Source organism: Cygnus atratus, chromosome 2 (genome assembly GCF_013377495.2).
Source record: "Cygnus atratus isolate AKBS03 ecotype Queensland, Australia chromosome 2, CAtr_DNAZoo_HiC_assembly, whole genome shotgun sequence".
Lineage (NCBI taxonomy): Eukaryota > Metazoa > Chordata > Aves > Anseriformes > Anatidae > Cygnus > Cygnus atratus.
Window position 1 is genome coordinate 139,328,474 of NC_066363.1, and position 21,601 is coordinate 139,350,074.

A 21,601-nucleotide genomic window follows, 5' to 3' on the forward strand; every position below is an offset into this window, starting at 1 on the left:
CTAACAGCTATTCTTATGCTGCGTGGTGTTAACCACCGGGGCTTCACAGAAAATGGCTCCCAAACCTGATTATCTAGGACTGTCAGTGTGATGGATAAAGGTAGTCCTGACGGTTTAATAACCCTCCCTGGAACAGCGATAACACACGGTGCTGAGTCAGTAAGCTCTAACAGAAAGCTAATACGGCAAACATCGAACAAATGAATCCCTCTAAGTTCCCTGCAACACCACCGGAAAGCCTTCAGATAATACAATTACTGCAGGTGGTAAAGCCCCTCACAACAGACCATCGATATTTCACAATGTAACAACACTGATAATGACCTGTATCTAAAGGTATAAGCTAGTGCAGAGGGTTAAAGCAGGACAACAAAAATTAGCGGAGGTGGGACAGGGGCAACGACCTCAGAAGATTCAAGACAGACACGCACAGTGTTTAATATTCAGCATCCAGCACATTCCGCACAGGCGAGGAAATGCCTTACCCATTTTCCTCAGCCTACAGTTCAGTCCCGGTTCTAAGCAAGCAAAGTTGATGTGGTGTCGCTGTGGAGGACAAGGGGAGAGCGTGGATACAGTCCACCGGGACTTCAGCAAGGCCCCGTAAGCTCCTCACAGAGAGCTGCAGACAGCAAGGTGGATCAAAACCTGGCTGAACGGCCGTGCCCAGAGGTGCCAACTCCAGCTGGAGGCCAGTGACAAGCAGAGTACCCGAGGTCAATACTGGCCCCAGACCTGTGTGACACCTTCATTAACAACCAGGACGATGGGGCAGAGTGCACCCTCAGCAACTTTGCAGATGACAGAAATCTGGGGTGAGGTGGGGGCAGATACACCACAGGTGATGCTGCCACCCAGAGGGGCCTTGGCAGGCTGGAGAGATGGGCTGACAGGAACTTCAGGATGTTCAACAAGAAGTGCAGAGTCCGGCACCTGGGAAACAACCCGATGCTGGAGGCCATGCTGCTGGAAAGCAGATTGACAGAAAAGGACCTGAGGGTCCAGGTGGACACTGCCATGGGCCAGCAGTGCATCCCTGCAGCAAAAACTAATTAGGAGGAACAGTGCCAGAAGGTCAAGAAGTGATCCTTCTCCTCTGGTCAGCACCGGGGTGTCACACCTCAAGTGCTGTGCCCAGTGCGGGGCTCCCTGAGTGCAAGAGAGACATGGACACACTGAGGAAAGTCCAACGGAGGGCCACAAAGATGATGAAGGGCCTGGAGCACCCCTCCTGTGAGGAGAGGCTGAGAGAGCTGGGACTGCTCAGCCTGGAGAAGAGGAGGCCCAGAGGGATCTCATCACTGTCTGTAAATCCCTGAGGGGAGGGTGCAGGGAGGACGGAGCCGGGCTGTGTGCAGTGGTGCCCAGTGCCAGGACAGGAGGCCCTGGGCACAAACTGGCCCCCAGGAGGCTCCCCCTGAGCACCAGGAGCACTTCTGTGCTGCGCGGGTGACGGAGCCCTGGCACAGGCTGCCCAGAGGCTGTGGGGTCTCCTCCTTGGAGCCCTTCAGAAGCCGCCTGGACGTGGTGCTGGGCACCCTGCTCTGGGTGTCCCTGCTCGGGCACGGGTGGCACCGGGTGGCCTCCTGAGGTCCCAGAAAGCCTCAGCCATCCTGGGATTCTGAGGAGTTTTTCCTTTCAGGATACTTGGAGGCTGGCAGCAGCAGGATGATTTTGCCACTGAAAAGCTAAGAGTTCATGTTTTGCTGTAAGGGCAAATACCTGTAAGGGCAGTGGCTTATAAAAAAAATACACTGAGGAGTGTGAGAACCATTTGAGAAGTAGCATTTAGACACAGAGTAAAAATACTCATGGGTACTAAGATATCCAGATGGAATTACTCTATCGAGAAAAAAACCTTCCAGTAAGACCTGGGGACAGCCACCTGTTGGACTTGTGAAAAGCAGCACAGGTTTGCCTGAACTCCATGCCTCTGATTAATGATGAATTGCCCAGATTTTACAGACTGGTTCCTCTAGTTCAAATCTACTTAGACCCTTTCCTCATATTTATCATTTATGTGACACTTGAGAACACGACCTTCTGAACAATAATTGTAAAAAGTGCAAAGCACAGCCATAAACTAGCTCAAGAGGAGCATAACGTCAATCACACTTCTTAAATAAGCAAACACCCCTACCCTAAAATAGCTATGGCACAGCACGGCCCCCCTTCTGAAAAGGGTTGTAATAAAAAGACCGAATACAAACTGAAAGAAATCAGAAATGGTACAATCCTGACAGGAGCAGCACGCAGCACTTACAGCACACCTACACGTGTTGTTGTTTAGTACAATATTCAGAGGACTTTGTAGTGAAGTAGACATAGATCTACAGGTTGCCTAGATCCCTCGGACTTTCTGGGGGGGAAAAAAAGGAAAGACTCGCTACAGGAGAAAGCATAAGATCAGATTGAGGCAAAATTCAGTGACGGCAGACTTCCAAAAATATGGGTCGTGGATTCAGGCAACACGAGACAGAAATCTGTTCTCTTGTGTAGAATGCACCAGATCATCATTTCATGTTGCCAGACTCTGCTCACCTGCACAAAGTCCCTATAGTTGCACCGAATTTCTGTTTAACATTTAGCACGAGGCTATTTCCTCAGCCAGAAGACCATTAAAAGCTCAACAACTGAACCAACTCCCTCAGCTGGGTGTGAGCTCCCAATCTTCAGACAGTGCAAGTTGTAGGCTTTTCAGTTATCCGTCATTTCAGTAAGTAAATCCTTCCGTGACAGTAAAATGTGGAGAGTGGCAATTCAGAACCTCATGGTTTAATTCAAGGATACTTGAAAAACATCCACATTAAATAACATGAGTCAGTATTGAGATGTTAAGAAACATGCAAATGCTGTCTACCAACACGTGGCTAGGAAGCTGTACACTTGGTGGACTAGAACGAGTGAAACTTAAAAGACCACATTTAAACAAAAATGGGGAAAAAAAATCTCATGTCAGTCTTTGCTGTAGCAATTCCACCCAAACCAACTGCTATCAGAGTACACCCCCGGTTATTGTAAAAATATAAGGAACTTTGTGTGTCCTGTAGTGTTAAATTGCTGAAGATCCTTCAGAAGTTCCTTGTGAGCCACCACGGTAGCTTAAAATCAGGAAAGCCAGGTCCTGGTCCTACTTGCGGCTACTGTGGGAACCCAGGTCATAATCTCGCCACCATTTTCCCTCCAGTTCTTGCATTAAGCTTTTTGAAGCCATGACCACTACGTGCAAAGTCAGAAAATGGCCTTTGATAAGGACATTCAAATGCTACAAATGTTTTTTAAGGTAAGAATTGTTAAATTATTAAGTACTTTTTGTCTTGGCTAGTTGTAGCGCTATGGAAAGATCATTTAGCAAGTCCAGTCCTTTACTTGCCAATTCCTCATACTTGAAGGCCTGAAACCTTCAGCCAAAACCCTGGTGCCACAACAGCACCTGCATGCCGCATTCCCAAGTTGTTAAAAACTGCCTTTAAAAACCATGAAGCTCTCCTCCTCACGCTGTACTTTCTTCTACCAAACACACAACTTCAAAACCTTCCCCTCAGACACTGCATCTTTGATTTAGGTAGGAACAGAACGAGACCTGGCATAGGGAGTAGAGAGCAAGCACCATGCCAGAAAAACAAGAGCCAAATCACTGTCAGACGCACACCGTAGGCAAAATAACTCAAAAGAAAACCCAGCTTTTGAGGTGCGGAGCTCATCACAATACCTTTTTTTTTTTTTCCCCCACTGCTGAAAACAGATTTGCTCTTCTCCATCTGTCTGTACCGCAGCCACAAAACTCCAGGTGCTTCCCCTCAGCGTAACCAGCATTTTGGTTCCTCTACAAGAGCTCCTGAAGCAGCACGCTGGGTACCTCCTACTTCACGTTTTGCCTGCGGCCATACTATTTCAGGTAACAGACCTGCCGGATGCAGATGCCGTGCCACAAGGGAACGAAACACGCTTCGACCGCTCCAGCAAAGCCCTGCTGCTCCTGCCCAGCCTGCGTAGGGCAATCCCAGGCACGGTGTGGTTTGCCTACCTCATCTGACCCCGCAACGGCAAGGCCGTATGGTTGGCATTGCTGGAGTGTGTTATTCAGGACCTTTACATCCCTGTTCTGGAGATAGGTTTTACCAAAGTCAGCACACTGCATAAATAAGGGGGTGAGGGGGAGACAGACACTGTAATTATTAAGGTTTTAAGTATGGTCGAAGCTGAACACAGCAGTTTCAACAACCTAAGAAACGGATCCACATTAAAGGTCAGACAACAACCTAGTTCTACGAAAAGCTTTTCTCAAGAAAAGTATTAAAAGCCGTAAGTTTTTTTCCTTTTCTGAAGAACGCTTCTTGATATTTACTAGTTAGAAAATAAATGCAGCTCTGATCATTTTCAGGATGGACAGAGAAAAGCAGAATGCCATGTTATAAATGAAAGAATAAACACAGAGATATGTTCAAGAACAATTATTTTGCAAGATGAAGGAGTAAGGTTTAGGTTTCTCATTCAACTACATTCACATGGGTAACTATTTATTTTCCAGTCACATTTTTGGTAAAAAGCAGTGTAGCAGAAATATTTGTCCATAAGTCTACATCAAAGCCCACATTGAAAAATACACAGTGAAATTATAATTTTTAGTAGCGTCCAGAGGTCCCAATCAAGATCCACCTCATTGTATCAGAACAACAGAAGTAGTTTTTATGTACCTGAAAAGACACCCTATGCCAACAATTGAAAAGGGGAGTTTGAGGGAAACTAAAGGAGATGAGAGAAAGAAGCATAACGGAAGACAGCAAACATTCAGAAAAAAATGCTGTTTTAACACAGGCTTGGCTTGAACCAGTCAACTACTACTTCTACACGGTATGAAAAAAAAAGACAAAAATGAGAATCCAGCTTGAACTGGAGATGATGGCTAACATGCTGCAGAAAGCAATACCACAAAACCCTGTGCACAGAGCACCCAAGTTTCTTTTTGGGCTATTTTCTAGCAAATTGGAAAAGTGCAGCTGTATGAGTGTTATCATCTCAGATTACTCAAGATATTTCTTAATGTCCACAATGCTGATCAGAGTGTGTAAAAAAACAAAACAGCCCCCACACAACCAAACAAAAAGCACACCCCCTCTAATGTTTTGGGGTTTTGTTTTTTGTGTCTGAAGACATCTATTTCTTAGGATTATGAACCCCCCCAGCAGCCTCCACACTCTCATCTGTTGAGTTACATTACCGATGTCACAAACGAAGTTGGCAGACCTCGCGGCTGGCAATAAAACAACAGTGACAGTTAGTAGTTCCAACACGGCCAGCTTCCAAAATAGCATTAATCATCTGAATGTTTTCAGTTTTTATTCCACATTCTTTACGAAAATGCCATACTGTAAAGTTAAATCAGAAACACAAAAGACCTGAGCTATTTCAGAACATCTTTTCTGATACAAGGTAGTAACTGGCTTACCGAAGAAGAAAAGCTACCCAAAATAAAATTGCGGAGAACACACATGTAATCTCTTTCTGGATGTAAATTATTTGAGAAGTCTCCAAGAGACACCTTATGGCATAACGTTAATGGACTAGGGATGACAAAAATAGGCAATGAGACAAAACACAGAATGCTGTGTTAAAGATCATTTTTAGCACTGCAACAAAATCTTGCTGGGGTGTTGAAAATGGGTGGCAAGTTAACACTCAAAGCTTTTCTGTACCAAGACGATTTAGTACTGTAAAGCATACTGCACTTTAAAGCACAGCAGCTAAAATTTTCTGGAAGACAGGGTGAAACATTTACTGTCACCAATTTTGCTGGCAAGTGCAGGCAGCAGCAGTGAGTTTCGAGAGGTAGACAAAGATTACAAAGACAGCAAATTCACTGCTTACATCACTCCTCAGCAGGATCCAAGCTAGTATTTTACAGAAACGTAGATGACCACTGCGCCCACCTTACACCTTCTTAGTCTCTTTTTCAGCATGTCTGCAGTCCACAGAACTGGCAAATCTCATACTTCTGTGACCAAGGCAGTACCTGTTCTCTCTCAAACATACAGAAGAGCTCTTTAATTTGAAACAGAGCAGTTAATTTTCCCTGGAGGGGAAGTGTAAGAGAGAAATAGGCAGTATTGGTTGACTTTTTTTTTTTTTTCTGAAGCAAAGAAAGACATTTTAAGAGTAGAGTATAGAACTTATTATTAAAATAGTACTGTGCTAAAAAGATGAAAAGCTTAAGGTCTGAAAGCTGGGTAATTGTTGCTGTAGTAGACTCATCGATGCTGTGACCATCCTCATTTACACTGACAGGCTCACAGCATTGCACAAAGACACGTATACCTTGAAAATCTCTATTTTCATGCTTAATTCAATACTTTTTTCTCCTAACTGTTCCCTCCCCATTTAAAATCTTCCAGCCACTGCAACCCGGCCTTGTTCCCACGTTCTCCCTGGGGCACGTACAGGTGCCTACTGCTGCGGTCTTCTACATGAAGTTGTTACTAAGAGCCAAACCCTTACCGGGCTTCACTGAATTCAAGTTTAGAAGAAAAAAGGTTGTGCAGCAGAGAAGCCCAAGTAGTTTTTCTGTCTGGTTTTATTTCAGTTAAAGCAGGTGTTGAGTCAATGCAGGAAAAGACAAAACTTTTTACAGGGAACACCTTGCAAATTAAACTACCTAGGCAGCCGCCAGTGCAATCACTACAATCAAAGCTGCTTTGAAGTCCCCTCCCCTTCTTCACATAATTTTCAAATACATCCTGCGGTCCATTTAAGCCGAGAACAATTAACCGTGCCGTAACGGTAAAAACACAGCTCCAACACCCTGCAAAGCCTGCCATGCTTCGGTACATCCCTGGTTGTTTTTCCTCGAGCGTTGGGTAACTTCTGACACAAATGTAATTGGGTGCTGAACAGTTCTCTGCTCAAACTTCAGAACGTTTAAGAAAGAAAGTGTAATATGCATCGATTAAAGCCATATGGCTTAATTACATATTTATGACAGACATCTTGCTCTAGCTGCCACCGAGAATACTTTTGTAGTATTTAATAAACACATACTGTACCAATGTTACCTTAAAAGTATGCTATTGCAGAGGTTGAAAGCTGTAATCAAAGAAGCAGAACATAAATGTTGCTGACTGATACCTAAGAAAACTAAGAGTTAAAAAGGTTTTCTTGCAGCTGTCACGCGTTGCTATCCTTAAAATACAACTATTAAGATGTGATCCCATTAATCTTAGTTATTGGTCTATTCAACAAGAACGCCTGAACTCCACAGCTGATTTGAAAAGGGAAAAGAGGCAACGTTTGTGCCCCAATTGCTATTTTACTAAATTCCTCGTGACCGCTCACGGCTACTCTCATTTCGGATCACTCGCAGTACAGTGTCGCATTACAGGAGCCAAAATAAACTTGCTGCTTTCAAAATGGAAGGACCTCAATCCTGCTTCCTCTTCCTCTGCTCTTCACTCCTACTCTCCCTCGTACAGCACTTTTTCAAAATCCTCTTTTTTTTTTTTTTTTAACCCATCTATTCTGATGCTCACCCACCCAGGAACATTTTGGGGCACAGCACAACTTACAGCCAGAAAAGGACCGTAGCAGAGCCAAGCCCAAAAAGGCCTAGGCTACTGGCCTATGGGTAAGTAATCTTGGACAATCAATCCGATATGAAATGTTAACTGGCTCACAGGAAAATCCTGAACAGCTAGTGAAAAACTGGCCTTGAAAGTATGCGTATATGCCATTTAAAGTTTTTGAACTGTTTTAACAGAAGTTACATTAGTCAATTAACCACATTTTTATTTACTATCAAAATTAGAATCAAGCTGCCCGAAGACAAAAGTCTGATCTCGGATTTCTTATTCTGATCTACAGAAAAGGTCTCACATATTTAACCAAGTAAACATGCAGGCAGAATTTCCACAGAACCTGCTTTGATTAATAAATGAAGATACTAAATTGGACTGAAGATGATGCTTAACTTCCTAAATTATCACCCTTAAATAATGATATTGAAATAAAGAGATCAAATCCTAATGCCCTGCTTCTGAATGTATGAACCACACTGGTGGTACAAACTGCTTGACACAGCTAAAACTTTTTTTTTTTTAAAAAAAGTGTTTCCAACTACAAGCCTGATAATAATCATGCCACGATACCCCTGACGTTCCCTCACTCTCTTCTAAAACAAGTCAATTTAACAAAAATCAGCACATCTCCCGCTAGTAAAGTCTCAGGAAGCAACTAACTCACAGAACTCAAGCACTGTACCAGCAATGGTTTCCCCGTAATCAAACCTCGATCCATCCATTTCTGTTTGAGGCAGGCTAACGTCAGCTTTGCTACATTAGATTAGGAAAGGGTTTAAAGCACACCCAAATAAATCACTTGAGCCACAAGCATGTGTATAGAAGGCCGCAGTGCTGCATGCAGCTCACAGGTTTTCTATTTCAAACCAAGTCAGTCGATCCCTTCTGCCCCAGCCCTGAGCAGCACCGCAGGCCGCGTGGAGCGACAGCCGAGAAGTTTATGCTAGGGCTGCCTTCCTCGCCAGGAGAGGACAGGGTCTCCAGGAGGCCGGTGGGTGTGGAAGATGGAGCCGTGGGCTACCCAAAGCCGCGCTATCAGGAGCGTTTCCCCTCCACGCGCAGCTCCTGCAGGCGTTCGGGGCCAGGACACCAGCTCCACAGCCCCGCTGGCTCCCTGCGCAGAACCACACCACACCCTGCCCCAGCTCCTTCCAGCAACATCTGCTCGGGATTTTTAACCGATTTGCTCATCAGTAAATGCAAAGAAGGGGGAAGAATCCACCGGAGCAGCAGCCCACATATCCACTCTTCTCTTACCATCACCACGCCAATGATGCTTTCATGTACATGAGCGAGGAGACACGCAGGCACAGACTGAAAGGATGCGCTCTTGCCAGGTGCTTTTTCCGTGGAAATTGATTGTCAGAGGGTATAAACATGGACCACGCAAAGCACCCTAGTTAATTTTACTTACTTGAATGCTTCATGGCCTAAAGTAACAGAGAAAGGCATTGAATATATTAAGGCAAAACAAACTCACTTAAGAGCAAGAGAACCCTTCCTTGCCCCGGCGCTGACTGCAGGCAGGCACTCACTGAAGCTTCGAGTGAACTTTGTCACATCGCTCGCTTCAAGCGGCCCACTGCGAGAAAACTGACTGCACGCCGCTCACCTTAACTGCAAAATACTCTCTGTCTAACCACATTCACTGGGTCTCATCTTCACAGGGGAAGGAAAAAAGGACATTACCCGTGCATCAATAACCACTTCAAAAATGACATCTTCCCCTGTCTACGCTACCACTTCAATGGCTTAGCCGGCAAGAATTATCTTTGCGTTAAGGTAAAACCAAAAAGCAAAGCCTCAAGACAAGCCCCATCCCCAATGTGGAGTTCATCTATGGGAAGCCACGAAGCATAACGCGAGGAGCAAGGCTCCCATTCCACAGAGCAGCAGGCTAAGCTGCTCCTCGGAGGTTTCATAACAGCCACGAAATAGTTACTCGCTATGGTTACACCCGCTTCCTACCCAAACCTAACATTTTCTAAGACAGACCTATCCATGAAATTGGGCATCAAGCTTCCTTTACAAAGCACAACGTCTCCAACTCTGAAACATACCTGGAGTGGGGTGGACAACCCATACAATATATTTAACACACACTGCAGTAGAAGCTGGGCTTCTCTTTTTCAAAGGTTACAGTAATTATTTACAACCCAAATACTTTACAGAGCCTTAAACTGCAGGCCATACCTGATTTTTCTCCCATTACAGTTTTCATATTCAGTTTGCTGAGAAATTGTTTGGGGGAAGAATTCCAAGTCACCTACCTTCCTAAATAAACTTCGTGGAAAAGGTTTAATTACTTTAGTTCATCCAAAACAAAAGTTCAGCCCGTTACCCGTTTCGAAAAGCGAAATCTGAGACAGCTTCAGAAGTAAGTATAACCTTGGACTCTGTGAGCTTTCTCCAGCACACCTAGCTTCCAGACATCTGGATGAGTACCATGAAGAAGCCAACGTTGCTTCAAGTAATTTGAGAGAGGTCTAATAACTACCACTAAGGCACAGCATTAAGCGTTCTCAAAAATACTAGTTAAGCACTTTCCGATGATGTGTGCCCGCATTTGGGAGTCTTCCCAATTATCTGCGGTTCTACAGTTACTTTTTCTTCTGTTCTCCGCAGTGTTGTGCTGCTCTCCAAGTCGCTGCTGAGTAAGACGGATAACTAGATGCACTGAAAATAGAATAAAAACTGCAGCACAGTGACACAAAGTGCACCAAATCAAACCGAAAACAACTACTTCCTCACGTTTTGAGAGACCGCTTAAGAGCATAGCAGCACTTCAAGGAAAGGATGCTTTCCAAACACAACTCGTCCACTTCAGACATCCACGCTGATTACTGACAAGTGCACCGAACACTTTTGTACAAGAATTCACACCAGGGCTGCACTACTAAATCCCTTATGTTTTAGGATGTGATTACTGCATTCACGGAAGCGATATAGTCAACCAGCTTCTACGCACACTAGTAATCAACACACGCAACGCAGAATTATAGTCCCAAAATCGGATTTTGGGAAGCAATTATCATTCTGAATGGAGACAGAAAGAAGCAACTGGGGATACTGGCCAGGACCTGCAGCGCACCCTCAAAAAGCCTATGGAGGGCAAGGAGGGAAAGAAACATTACAGACACTGGAGATGTTCCAGGATCCCAACTTCCACGCGTATATAACACGAAAATTCATTAAGCTATCCTGATCCTAATCTCTATTGACAGAATTGTAATAGGCAACAATGCTGATAAAATCGAGCTGGCATTTCCAGCACACGCACGGGCACTTCAGCCCTGTTTCTGAATCGTTCCCATTTCCCTGCACTGCAGGTTCTGGTGCACAGCTACCAGGCTTCTTGTGAAATTCTGTTTACCAAGTGGAAATTTATGACCTGCAGCTCAAACTGAGGGGCCACTTGATTTTTTCGGAATAAGTCACTACTTAAAAGGCACTTCTGCAGCCTTCTCCATGTATTAATTACAACGCTTGATGAAGCTTCCTGTATCAAAAGAAGTTGTAAGAGCTGCTGCAATGGTAAGAAGCAGAAAAAAATAAATTAGGAAGCATTATGAAGACTGAAGGGACACCATATTTAACAGTAAGTGAAGAAAACGGGTTACATTAAAGAAAAACCAGATAAGCTCTCTCACTCCAAGCAAAGCATGATAATTAAATGCTCCATGTTTTCTAAAGGGCCTATCAACGTTAAAAATATAAAAAAAGGAAAGAAAGAAAGAAAGGAAGAAAGAAAGAAAGACAAAAACCACTGGGGTCCTTTGAAGTTTGAAGTCCCAGATGATTATCCTAAATCAAACCAGCACAATGAAGAAGCAGCAGAACTCCTCCTACAGCATCACCTCTCAGCCTGTCACTCTAAAGGAAGATGTATGCCAAATCTGAACGCGTTACTGTGGAGAAAGCCAAACAATCCCTTAGGAATGGGCAGGCCTCCCCAAAGGAAGCAGGGTCCTGTAAAATGCATTATCAGGTTAAGGAGGAAAAAAACAAAAAAAAAAACCACACTCCACACTGACATGCTTCAAGTCTAGGACCTATTTTATCACTACAAGTTTCTTTTCCCCCTTTTAAGAGCAGGGATGATGCAGCTCGGCAGAAACTTTATCTTTACAATGACCTATTTTCCTCATCGTATGCCCTCGAACCTCTGCCGTGTCTTAATAGAGTTGTCTCAGCAAAGATAGGTCACTTTTTCCTAACCCAAACTGCAAACAACAGGGCAAGTGAGCTGGACCCTGACCTGTTCTGAAACCCGATCAGATCACAAAAATCCCTAAGAATATAACCAAAAGCGTCCACTTTAAAAAATATATAAATGTCCAAAAACACTTGTAAAATTTAAATAGCGTTTCTCTACAAGATCACTTTTCCTAATCTAAACTGCAAACAACAGTGGAAGTGAACTGGACCCTGACCTATTCTGAAACCCAGTAAAATTACAAAAAAAAAAAAAAAGAGAAAAGAAAAACATAACCAAGAGCGTGCACTTTTTAAAGTTTCATAAATATCTACGAAACAATTGTAAAAATCAAAAAGCATTTCTCTACAATGTAAAATATGTAATTTCTACCCAGCGATGATTAAAAATCTAGATTATTTTCACGCACAAACTCCTAAGAAATGAAAATCTGCACGTTTCTAAAGAATTTACAGATAAGACTAGCAGTGGCGCTTACAAACTACAGTGCACGCTACTGGTAAATCCCACAGAAAACACGCAGACAGCTGCACGGAGCGCTGTCAAAAACACATCGAGGAGGGCAGCAAATTCGGCTCGCAGGCTGATTTTCCTCCAAGCGATTTTCTTCCGAGCCTCCCCGCTCTGCCGTTTCTCCCCCGCGACCCAGAACAAAGTTAGCCGCGAGGTTCCCGAGCGGGCAGGCCGGCACCGCGACCCCCTCGCCGAGCCACACGGCAGCGGCGATGCGGCGACGGGGCCTCCTTTATTGAAAAAAAATAAACGTCGGGGGGAAGGCACAGCGCGCTGCGAGCCTGTGCAGGGCGCCGCATCCTCCTCCTCCTCCTCCTCTCCGCCGTCCCAGCCGCACCGTTGTGCTGCCGCCCGGGGGGAGCCCCGTCCTCCTCGGGGAGCCCGAGGCGGGGGTCACGGCCCCCGGGGGGGGGGTGGGGGGGGGGCCGAGCTGCCGGGGGAGGCGGCGCCGCGGCCCTCCCGGCGGGGCCCAGGCCCTGAGGGGATCCCCTCCCGCCCCCGTCCCGGTAGGCCCGCCCCTCACCGGTCATTGAGCTGGTCCTCGGTGCCCGGCAGCGGGTGCACCACGAAGTGGATGGAGGTCATGGTCCGCGCCGCCGCGGCTCCCTCCGGCGGAGGGAGGCGGGCAGGGGCCTGGCACACAATGGGGGGGGGTAGGGGGGGGGGGGGGGGCGGCGGGGAGGGGGCCCCGCGGCCTCCGGGCCGCCTCCGGGCCTCCCCCGGGGCGCTCGCGGCCGCTCCCCGGAGGCCCCGGGGACGTGTGGCGGAGGGGCTGGAGGAGCTGGAGGAGCAGGCGGCCCGGCCGCAACGGCAGCGGGAGGAGGCTCGGGGCGCGCCGCGCTCACCCACGCGCCGCCATCTTGGCTCGCCGCGGGGCCGTCTCCTCCTCCTCCGCCTCCTCCCTGCGCCGCGCCGGGGAGGGCGGGGCGGCGGCCGCCCGTGTAAGGACGGCGCTGAGTGGCGGAGGCGCCGCCGGCGGGCGGCCTGCCACTAAGCTCGCCTCCGATTGGTGGCGGGGGAGGGGGAGCGGTGACGTCATGCGCGGGGGACGTGAAGGGCCGCGTGCCGAGGGAGGGAGGCTGCGCGGAGGGAGGGGGCGGGGAGGGGAGGCGCGCGCGCGCGGGTGCCTCAGGCGGGTCGGGGCCGCGCTCCCGCTTCCTGCACCTCAGGCGGGGCTGGGGGCGCAAAAAGCCCTCCTGGGGTGTTTGGGGAAGGCTTCCCCTCACAGATTTACGCCTCGGTTTGCTGGGAGTTGAGTTAGGAGTCAGTAAAACAGCCGCTTTTACGCAGAATATAGCGAGTCAGGAAAACAGTCGCTTTTACACAAAATATAACCGGTCAGAAAAAGTCACTTCTACACAAAATATAACCAGTCAGAAAAATAGTCTCTTCTATACAAAACCAGTCAGAAAGATAGCCGCTTCTACACAAAATGTAACCAGTCAGAAAAACCAGCTGCTTCTACACAAAATATAACTAGTCAGAAAAAGTCACTAACATACAAAACATAACCAGCCAGAAAAAAACAGCCGCTTCTACGCAAAATATAACCAGTCAGAAAAATCAGCTGCTTCTACATAAAATATAACTAGTCAGAAAAAGTCACTAACATACAAAATGTAACCAGCCAGAAAAAAACAGCCGCTTCTACGCAAAATATAACCAGTCAGAAAAATCAGCTGCTTCTACACAAAATATAACTAGTCAGAAAAAGTCACTAACATACAAAATGTAACCAGCCAGAAAAAAGCAGCCGCTTCTACGCAAAATATAACCAGTCAGAAAAATAGTCGCTTCTACATAAAATATAACCGGTCAGAAAAAACAGTCACTTCTACACAAAATATAACCAATCAGAAAAATAGTAACTTCTACATAAAATATAACCAATCAGAAAAATAGTCACTTCTACACAAAATATAACCAGTCAGAAAAATAGCCACTTCTATTCAAAATATAACCAGCCAGAAAAACCAGGCGCTTCTACACAAAATATAACTAGTCAGAAAAAACAGCCACTTCTATGCAAAATATAACTGGTCAGGAAAAAGTCACTTCTACACAAAATTTAACCAGTCAGGAAAACAGTCACTTCTACACAAAATACAACTAGTCAGAAAAACAGAAACTACAGAAACTTACACCTTGGTTGGGGTTATACCAGGCTCTCATCTCTTTTTATTTTTATTTTTATTTTTATTTTTATTTTTATTTTTTTCTTGCTGGTTTTCCAGCTTAATCTTGCTTGTTTTCAGGAATTTGGAAAACCAGTGTGGAATTTTTTGGTGTGCCCCATGATAATGGTACAAAATAACCCCCCAGCCTAGGTCAGGGAGCTACGAGCCCTCTTTGAGGCCGTATAATGGTAATCCCCCCCAAATCCGTTCACAAACCTAAGGACATAGGTAATTTGGGGACTTGCCATGTTGCAGCCCCTGTTCTTCCCTCGGTCCCCCCCCATCTGGCAGGAGCCTGCAGCCCTGAGAGCTGGGGAGCTCGTGAAGGTTTTTTCTCCAATGCAGCTATCATTAACATGAGGAAATGGGATAAAAAGCAAATATTACATTGTCCTGTTCCAGGTTTCTTACTCTTGGATACTGTTTCCCCATATGTTCTGCTCTCAGGTGGCAGTAATACTCAAATGCATTTGAAAGCACATACAAGGCAACCTAAACTACGTATAAGACAAATCCAAACAGGCTGCTGGCAATGCACAAGGCGTGGAATAGGATTAAATCTGTTCTGTACTGGGACAGTGCAGTAGCTGTGCTTTTAAAAACAAGGGGAGATCCATGATTTACTTTTCTTTTTTGTTCAGACAGGACTAGGGGTTTCTGGATGGCTTAGTTCTGCATTTTCTCATAGCAAAGTGTTAGTTTTGTTCTTTTTTTTTTCCCCATTTTGTTCTGCTTTTCTTGTTTTATTTATTTATGGTTTCCCTGAAGCATTCCTACAGTTTACTGCAACGGGAGGATCTTCTAAGTTGTCTTGACCTCAGTCATTTTATCAGGATCTCCTGCATGTTCTAATGATCTCCTGTAAAACTTCGCATCTTGTTTTTTGGTTTTATTCTTACACCATAATTGACTGCTTGCGTTTGGCAGTCATTCCTCTTTTCCATTGAACTGTTGGAAGATGGGCTACATCAAGTCCTGCATCCTTGCTGCATCCTTGGGGATGTTTCAAATACATTTATTGGGGCTTGGGAAGATCCAGATAATTTACATTGGCTCTCAGGATTGAGATCTAGATCTCCAAAGCATTTACATCTCCAAATAACATGATTTGTTCAGCGGAGTTTTTTTAAGGGCTAGGCATAAGGATGCGATTTCAATTACTCTCTTCCTTCCACACTTCACGAGCAAGCTTTAAAAGTTAATGGGTTATGGAAAGCTATTAGATAAAGGACAGGAAAAGAGCTGGAAAAGCCCAAAGGGAGCACGTGTCTGTTAGGGCTCAACAGTCTGCTGCTGGCGTTCGTGACTAATCCTTTTCTGCAGCTTTATTTACATTATCACTGAACCCCAGTTTTAGCCGTTGCCTGTGGCCGTGCCAACGCAAACACTCAGCATAAGCAAAAAGGAAAAAAAAAAATGATTTCACTGGAACTTGTGCTCAGAGCCAGAATAAACTCAAGTGGTGCAAATCTCAGCTTTCATTGTTCTCACCAGGAGTCTACACTCGTTGTTGTCTCAAATGTTGTTATTTTGTTTTGAGGTTGTCTCAAAGGGCACCTGACCCTAAGTGTAGATGAGAAGACATCAATCCAAATGTTTAGCTGTTTGTTATTCTGATGCGAGTGCGTATCACAGTAGCAGGCACAGCAAAGCACCTCATAGTTGGCTAACAAGGATGCAAGGCTACATCTCACGAACTGACTTTGGCGGTACCCGTGAATGGTGATGCACAATGCCCGTATGGTCCACTGATGCATTTCTCAGGTAAGGATCTTGTAGGCAATGGAGTTTGGTGGTCCTTTGAATTGTCTGAAATGAATCCAAACAGAAATGCTTTCTGATTGTAGAACTGCTCCTTCTTGCTTGTTTTTCAAGAACTTCAAAATAAGAAGACTGTTCCCAAGACTTTTGCATTGTCTAAGTCTGTTGGATGACAACACCCATTAGTGAAATGGTTTAAAAATTTGCTTTTACTAAGTCCTGAGAAAAATCAAGAGCACAACTAGATTTTCTTTCTTTACATGATGTACTTTTAAGACAGGACTCCTGACTCGGCCTAAGAGATTTAGTTCCCCGTGTTGCACCACTCCTCTGCGTACAAATGTTGCTATTCTCAGGCTTCCTGATAAAGAAGCTTCCTTGTGAAGGTGCAGCTATAAATACACCAACACCCAACCAGCAGGACGAGTTTCCTACTGATATACTTGGCTAATTGGAATTTTTGCCAGCTTAGAAATGCAGTGTAAAATAACTTCCGTGGGTTTATAGCTGTCATGTCTGAAACTGAGGTTTGCTGATAGTCAACATTGTCTGAAGGTTTTAGGATCAGAGGAGCATGTGGGTTGGCAGGTTGTCTCGTCCAGCCCCCTGCTGCAAGCACACGCAGCTCGAGTGGATGCTTCAGGAACTTTTCCACCAGAAACATCTCAAAAATATGCAAGAGGACGGACTCACTCGTAACGGGTTGCTCAGCTCACTCAGCAGCTGCAGGCCGGGTGTTTTCCTCAGGTTTCTACTGCAAGTCTGTTAGTCCTAAAGGGAGGGGACTTGGTAGGGGTGGGAGGATTGGGGTAGAAAGCCTGCGAGGGACTTTGCTCCGTGACCGGTGGAAGCGGATGCTGGCAGGTGTGCCATCGGCAGCGGAGCCGTGGCTGGTGCAGCACGATGCGGTCAGGGAAGGAGGCTCTGAACAAAAGCGAAAGCCTCAGGCATCTGAGGACCCCACTGTGCGTTTTCCAGGCTGTTAACTTCAGATGTCAACAGAGATGACACCAGGCTGGCAGCATAAGATTATAGTTTTGCTGTGGAAGAAATGAGGCCAGCATTCCTGGAAACGTCAACACGGAACTTGTGTAGGAAACTGCAGCTTCTAGATGGTTCCCAAGACCGAACAGAAGTTTCTGGAGTGATCAACAAAGTGCAGTGCAAAGAAAGGAATCTCGTTTCCGGCACCTTGTGCCACGAACTGAAGCAAAGCAAGTCCCTCACTACCTCCTACTCTCCCTCCACCTAGGTGTAGCGTAAGAGTGATTTGTCTGGGAACATCAGGCCTTTAAACCACATCCATGTGTTTTGCAACACGCCGGCTAGCCGCATAGTTTGCGAGTTAACACAGGGAATCAAAGGATTCCAGCTGTAGAGCTCTGCGCCGCTGGCCGTTTGCTTTCTGCTGTGCTGGGTTGCATTTTATTGTGCTCAGGTCTTAGGTTGTAATAGCCTGATTTTTTAATATGATGCTGATTTATGGCAGCTGAATCTTCATCTTAATGTGAAGACATGCCAGGTATTGTTTACAATCTCTAATTTTCTGACTCGTACCTGGCTGTACATTTAAGAGGTGACTGTAATACAAAAATCATTTCTCTTTGTTCCCTCATTGTTTTGTGTTAAGGTTCAGAGCTGATGAAAACTTGTTTCCCATGGATCTTTTCTTACCGTGGATTTCAGCGCCTAGCGGAGCGTATGCCGTGGCTCTCTGCTCTGTGGATTCTCCAGCAACCGAAAAATCCCGTGCTCTGCTGCAGTCTTTCCCATTGCTGAGTCAGTGAGGCGAACGGAGACCTCTGAGACCAGAACTTTAAGTCAAAATTTGGCTGAGAGAGGCTCAGATGTTCAGAAGTTAATGTGGTGAGCCAGACGCGTCGGCGCGCAGTCTGCTCGCGTAACACTTGCTGCCACACACAGCCTAAAATACACCCGTTCAAAACCAGGCGATTTCTGCAGATACCTGATCCCCCTGCCCCTTTCTTGTTTCAGCTGCTCGGCATTTCCTCCCCCCGGCTCTGTGGTGAAGGACTCCTGGATTAGGAACCAGGATTCTGCACCTGCTTCCTCTGTCTTTGGTGTGCTCAGGGTTTACTTTCTCCTGGTTAGGGGATGTTGGCCCGGCATGTCTGGGATCGAGGCGAGCTCTCTGCCCAGTACTCGGTAGACTTTGTAGATCCACTGATATCTGGCAGACTCAAGTTTTGTCCTCCATCCTTAACCCCTCATTTGACATCGCTCCTCACCCTGGTTCTAGCTGGAGTTTAGCTGGTTTGCATCAAAGCAGCTTCCTGTAAGCTTCTGGTGACAAGACAGAAATTGAAATTTAGCAGTCTGAAGGTTGGGCCCGTGGCCTTAGCAGGTCGGCCCCGTGCCCTGTGACATCCCTGCACGTCTGCCTGCAGCCTGTCAGGGGAGGCTGGATGATTAACTGGGACAAGAAAGGGTTTTTATTTCCCTGTTCTTTCCATTTGATTGGGTTAGTTAGTCTTGCCTTAACCATATTTACCTTCAGAAATGGCAGCCTGGAAAAAAAAATCACCTTGATTAATGTACTACCTTCAGAAATTATTGCAGAGTCGATTTGTTACTGGCAGGGAGTGGAGACCTTTCGGTACAAAAACCGAGTGAATTATTCCAGGGACTCGAGCGCAGGCAGGGTTTAACTTTCTGTGCCTCCTTTCTAGCCTCCGGTCCTCCATCATCAAATAGTCACTGCCGGTAGCAGAGGGGCATCCTGTGTGCATGCTGAGGGGCTCACGCTGACCAGGTGCTGGTGCGGTTTGAAGCACAGCTCTCCGTTCAGTTTCACCCCAAAAGAGGCCAGGCTGGGTGCTCTCAGGCTGAACCGGGGGGTGGTGGGAGTGGGCGAGCAGGAGGCTGGCTTCGACCCCAAGCTCCTGATTTGAGCCACAACGCAGGCACACGCAGGGGAAGCCGAGCCGCTCGCGAAACGGCTCCTGTGCAGCCTCCGTCTACGGCTGGCATTTTAAGCAAACCAGAGGCTGTCATTTGAGAGGTGATAAACAGTGGCTGTTCAGAAGAAATTTGGCCTGTGCAGAATGAGTGTACGCGGAGGTTGCAAATTCACCCGCCCTCCTGAAGTAACTCTGCCACGTTTGTCAGCCGGAGCCTCCCGTCGCGGGCGTGCGGGCATGGCTTTGGACACAGCGCTCCAGCAGCGGGAAACCTCCTCATCTCTCAGGCACCCCTTCTCTTTAAATGATGGGCTTCGCTTTCAGGAAACATCTCACCGTTCTGCTAGCAGTCTTGTGAGCTCTTTCCCCCTTTTTGTTTCCCCCCTTAAATCACTAAGGGCATTTACACGGAGCAGGACAGCTGGTTTTTAAATGTTCCTCTTTATCCCGGTAGCATATTCCCAAGCTGAGAACATGATTGCACCAGGTCAGCCCAACCAGTTGCACAAGTGATTAAATGTCAAAAAAATAAATAAATAAATAGATGTCGATTCGTGTGCAGAGAGACAGCTCTAACAGACGGAAGTCCCATGAAATGAAGTTTTAGAATTTCTGCGGTAATGATACTTCAGTGCTGAAGGGGAAAAAAAAAAAAAGAAGAGTGGGGACAGCAGACAGAAAGAGATGCGGGAGCAAGCCCTGTGCTGAGAACTGCTTCTGTAGCTAACATTTAGCTTCACTGAAGCTAAAGGAGTAAGGCAAACCTGAATAAACATTCTGAAAGGTTTTATGCTGGAAGGCTTTTATCCATCACAGCGTAAGAGGCAAGGGACACCGTTAGCTGGTGGATGAACATTTTGTGGTGGATAACAGCAATCACACCACTTGGCTGCTGTGTATGCCTGTGCATGCATACGTATATTTAGATGGTTAACACAAAAAGGCAGGCAGATTTACAAACAGAGACTTACGGGCTCCTAAGTGACCATACAGGTAGTTTCACTTGCAATCAGTGTTGCCTCAGGCTTTCATTTGGGCTGAAATTTTTAATACCGCAACCTGCCTTTGGCTAATTTTAACAGCAGTTTCAATTAAAAGGGTCAGCTAATGCAAAAGGTGAAGATGGAAAAAATGTCCCTAGATAGTCTTTGAAACATTTTATTTAAAACTTTAAAGCCACTGGAGGCTGAAGGAGGGCAGTCAGAGTAACAACACTTGCACGGAAGTTTGGAGTTCACCTGAATTTGGGTTTTGAGCATCGGACAAAATTAAAACGGAGCTAAACGTGCTGTGTAGAAGCTTGCTAGCATTTGACAGATCTGTTCACTCAGGATTGCATACGTACACTTGTCCTTTTCCCCGAGGGCCCTCCTGTCCCCTGGATGTTGCTTCAAGCAAAGCACCAGAGGAAGAGGAGCAGCCTGCCGGCAGCGTGGCCAGGTGGGAGCTGCCGCGCGATGGAAAATGTTCTCTGGTTTGCCTAACTTCTAGGACTGGGAGTGCACTGTTTTAGCATGCGACAATTAGAAGTCCTGTAAATTGTGAATCCAGACATTACAGGTCTTTGTCCCGAGAAGTCTATAAACGTTTGTTGTATGTAAGGCACTGGGGTGGGAGTTCGGATGTGCTCCAGCCATGACCATGACAGGCGCCCTTGGTATTACCATTTGGCTTCAGATTTCTTGGGACTGTTTCTGCTGCTCCAGCAAACTGTGATTTAAATCCTGCCGAAGTGCCAGGTGAGGCTGACAGCCCCTTCTCCTCCACAGAAGCAAGGAGAAGGCACCGTGCTTTGCGTCTGTCTCCCAAACGAGACAGTGAACACCTGGGAGGTGCACGGCTCAGCTGGCAGCGGGGGGCTCGTAGCCTGCCAGCTCAGCTGGGGGTGGGAGACACTGGGGGTCTCTCCCAGATGAGAGAGACCTGTGTTTGGGTGTCTGATCTCCCATTAAGGCCGTAGGAGGCTTAGCTGCTGCCTCGGCGGCGCCTGGGGAGCGGTTCAGCTGCGCCCCTGGGGAGCAGCATCCCTCCCCAGGGCCTGCTGGGGGGCGGCGGGACGTCTCGGCGCGAGCAGAGAGCTGGCTCAGGGCAGCCAAGATGGCACCGGGAAAGAACACCCAAGGCTCGGCGATAGAGAAACAACAGCTCCCTGCGAAAATTGTTTTTCCAACCCCCCGTTTGAAGGGTTCAGACAAATAGACTGAGCCGAGCCTCCTTATTATGTGAAACGTTAATATCTACCACTTATTCCTGAAGCCGTGTTTCAGATTTTATTTCCGAGACAAAAGAGTCATTTAAAATTATGCAAATGAGCTGCCAAATGCAAGGCATTATGCAGATTTGTGGAGGCATGCAGCGGAGAGTTAACTCTTCGTGCTACCGCTCGCTGCCGAGCGCCGGAACAACAGCAGCGCCCGGGCGCTCGTCAGCCCTCGCAGGCTTTAA

General features: G+C 46.5%; 1 protein-coding gene across 5 annotated transcripts in view; it reads right to left on the reverse strand.

Annotated features, from left to right (window-relative positions):
- The window catches only part of UBR5 (ubiquitin protein ligase E3 component n-recognin 5), an 83,888-nt gene extending 70,755 nt beyond the window's left edge, over positions 1 to 13,133 (reverse strand). For 2 of the 5 annotated variants that reach the window (XM_035546132.2, XM_050709100.1), the window contains exon 1: positions 12,821 to 13,133. In XM_035546132.2, coding sequence (XP_035402025.1) covers positions 12,821 to 12,882 — 62 coding nt within the window. In that variant the 5' untranslated portion in view covers positions 12,883 to 13,133. The remainder of the gene's footprint in view (positions 1 to 12,820) is intronic. The other 3 variants (XM_050709102.1, XM_050709103.1, XM_050709101.1) reach the window with 3 other exon arrangements.
- Positions 13,134 to 21,601: the final 8,468 nt, after the last annotated feature.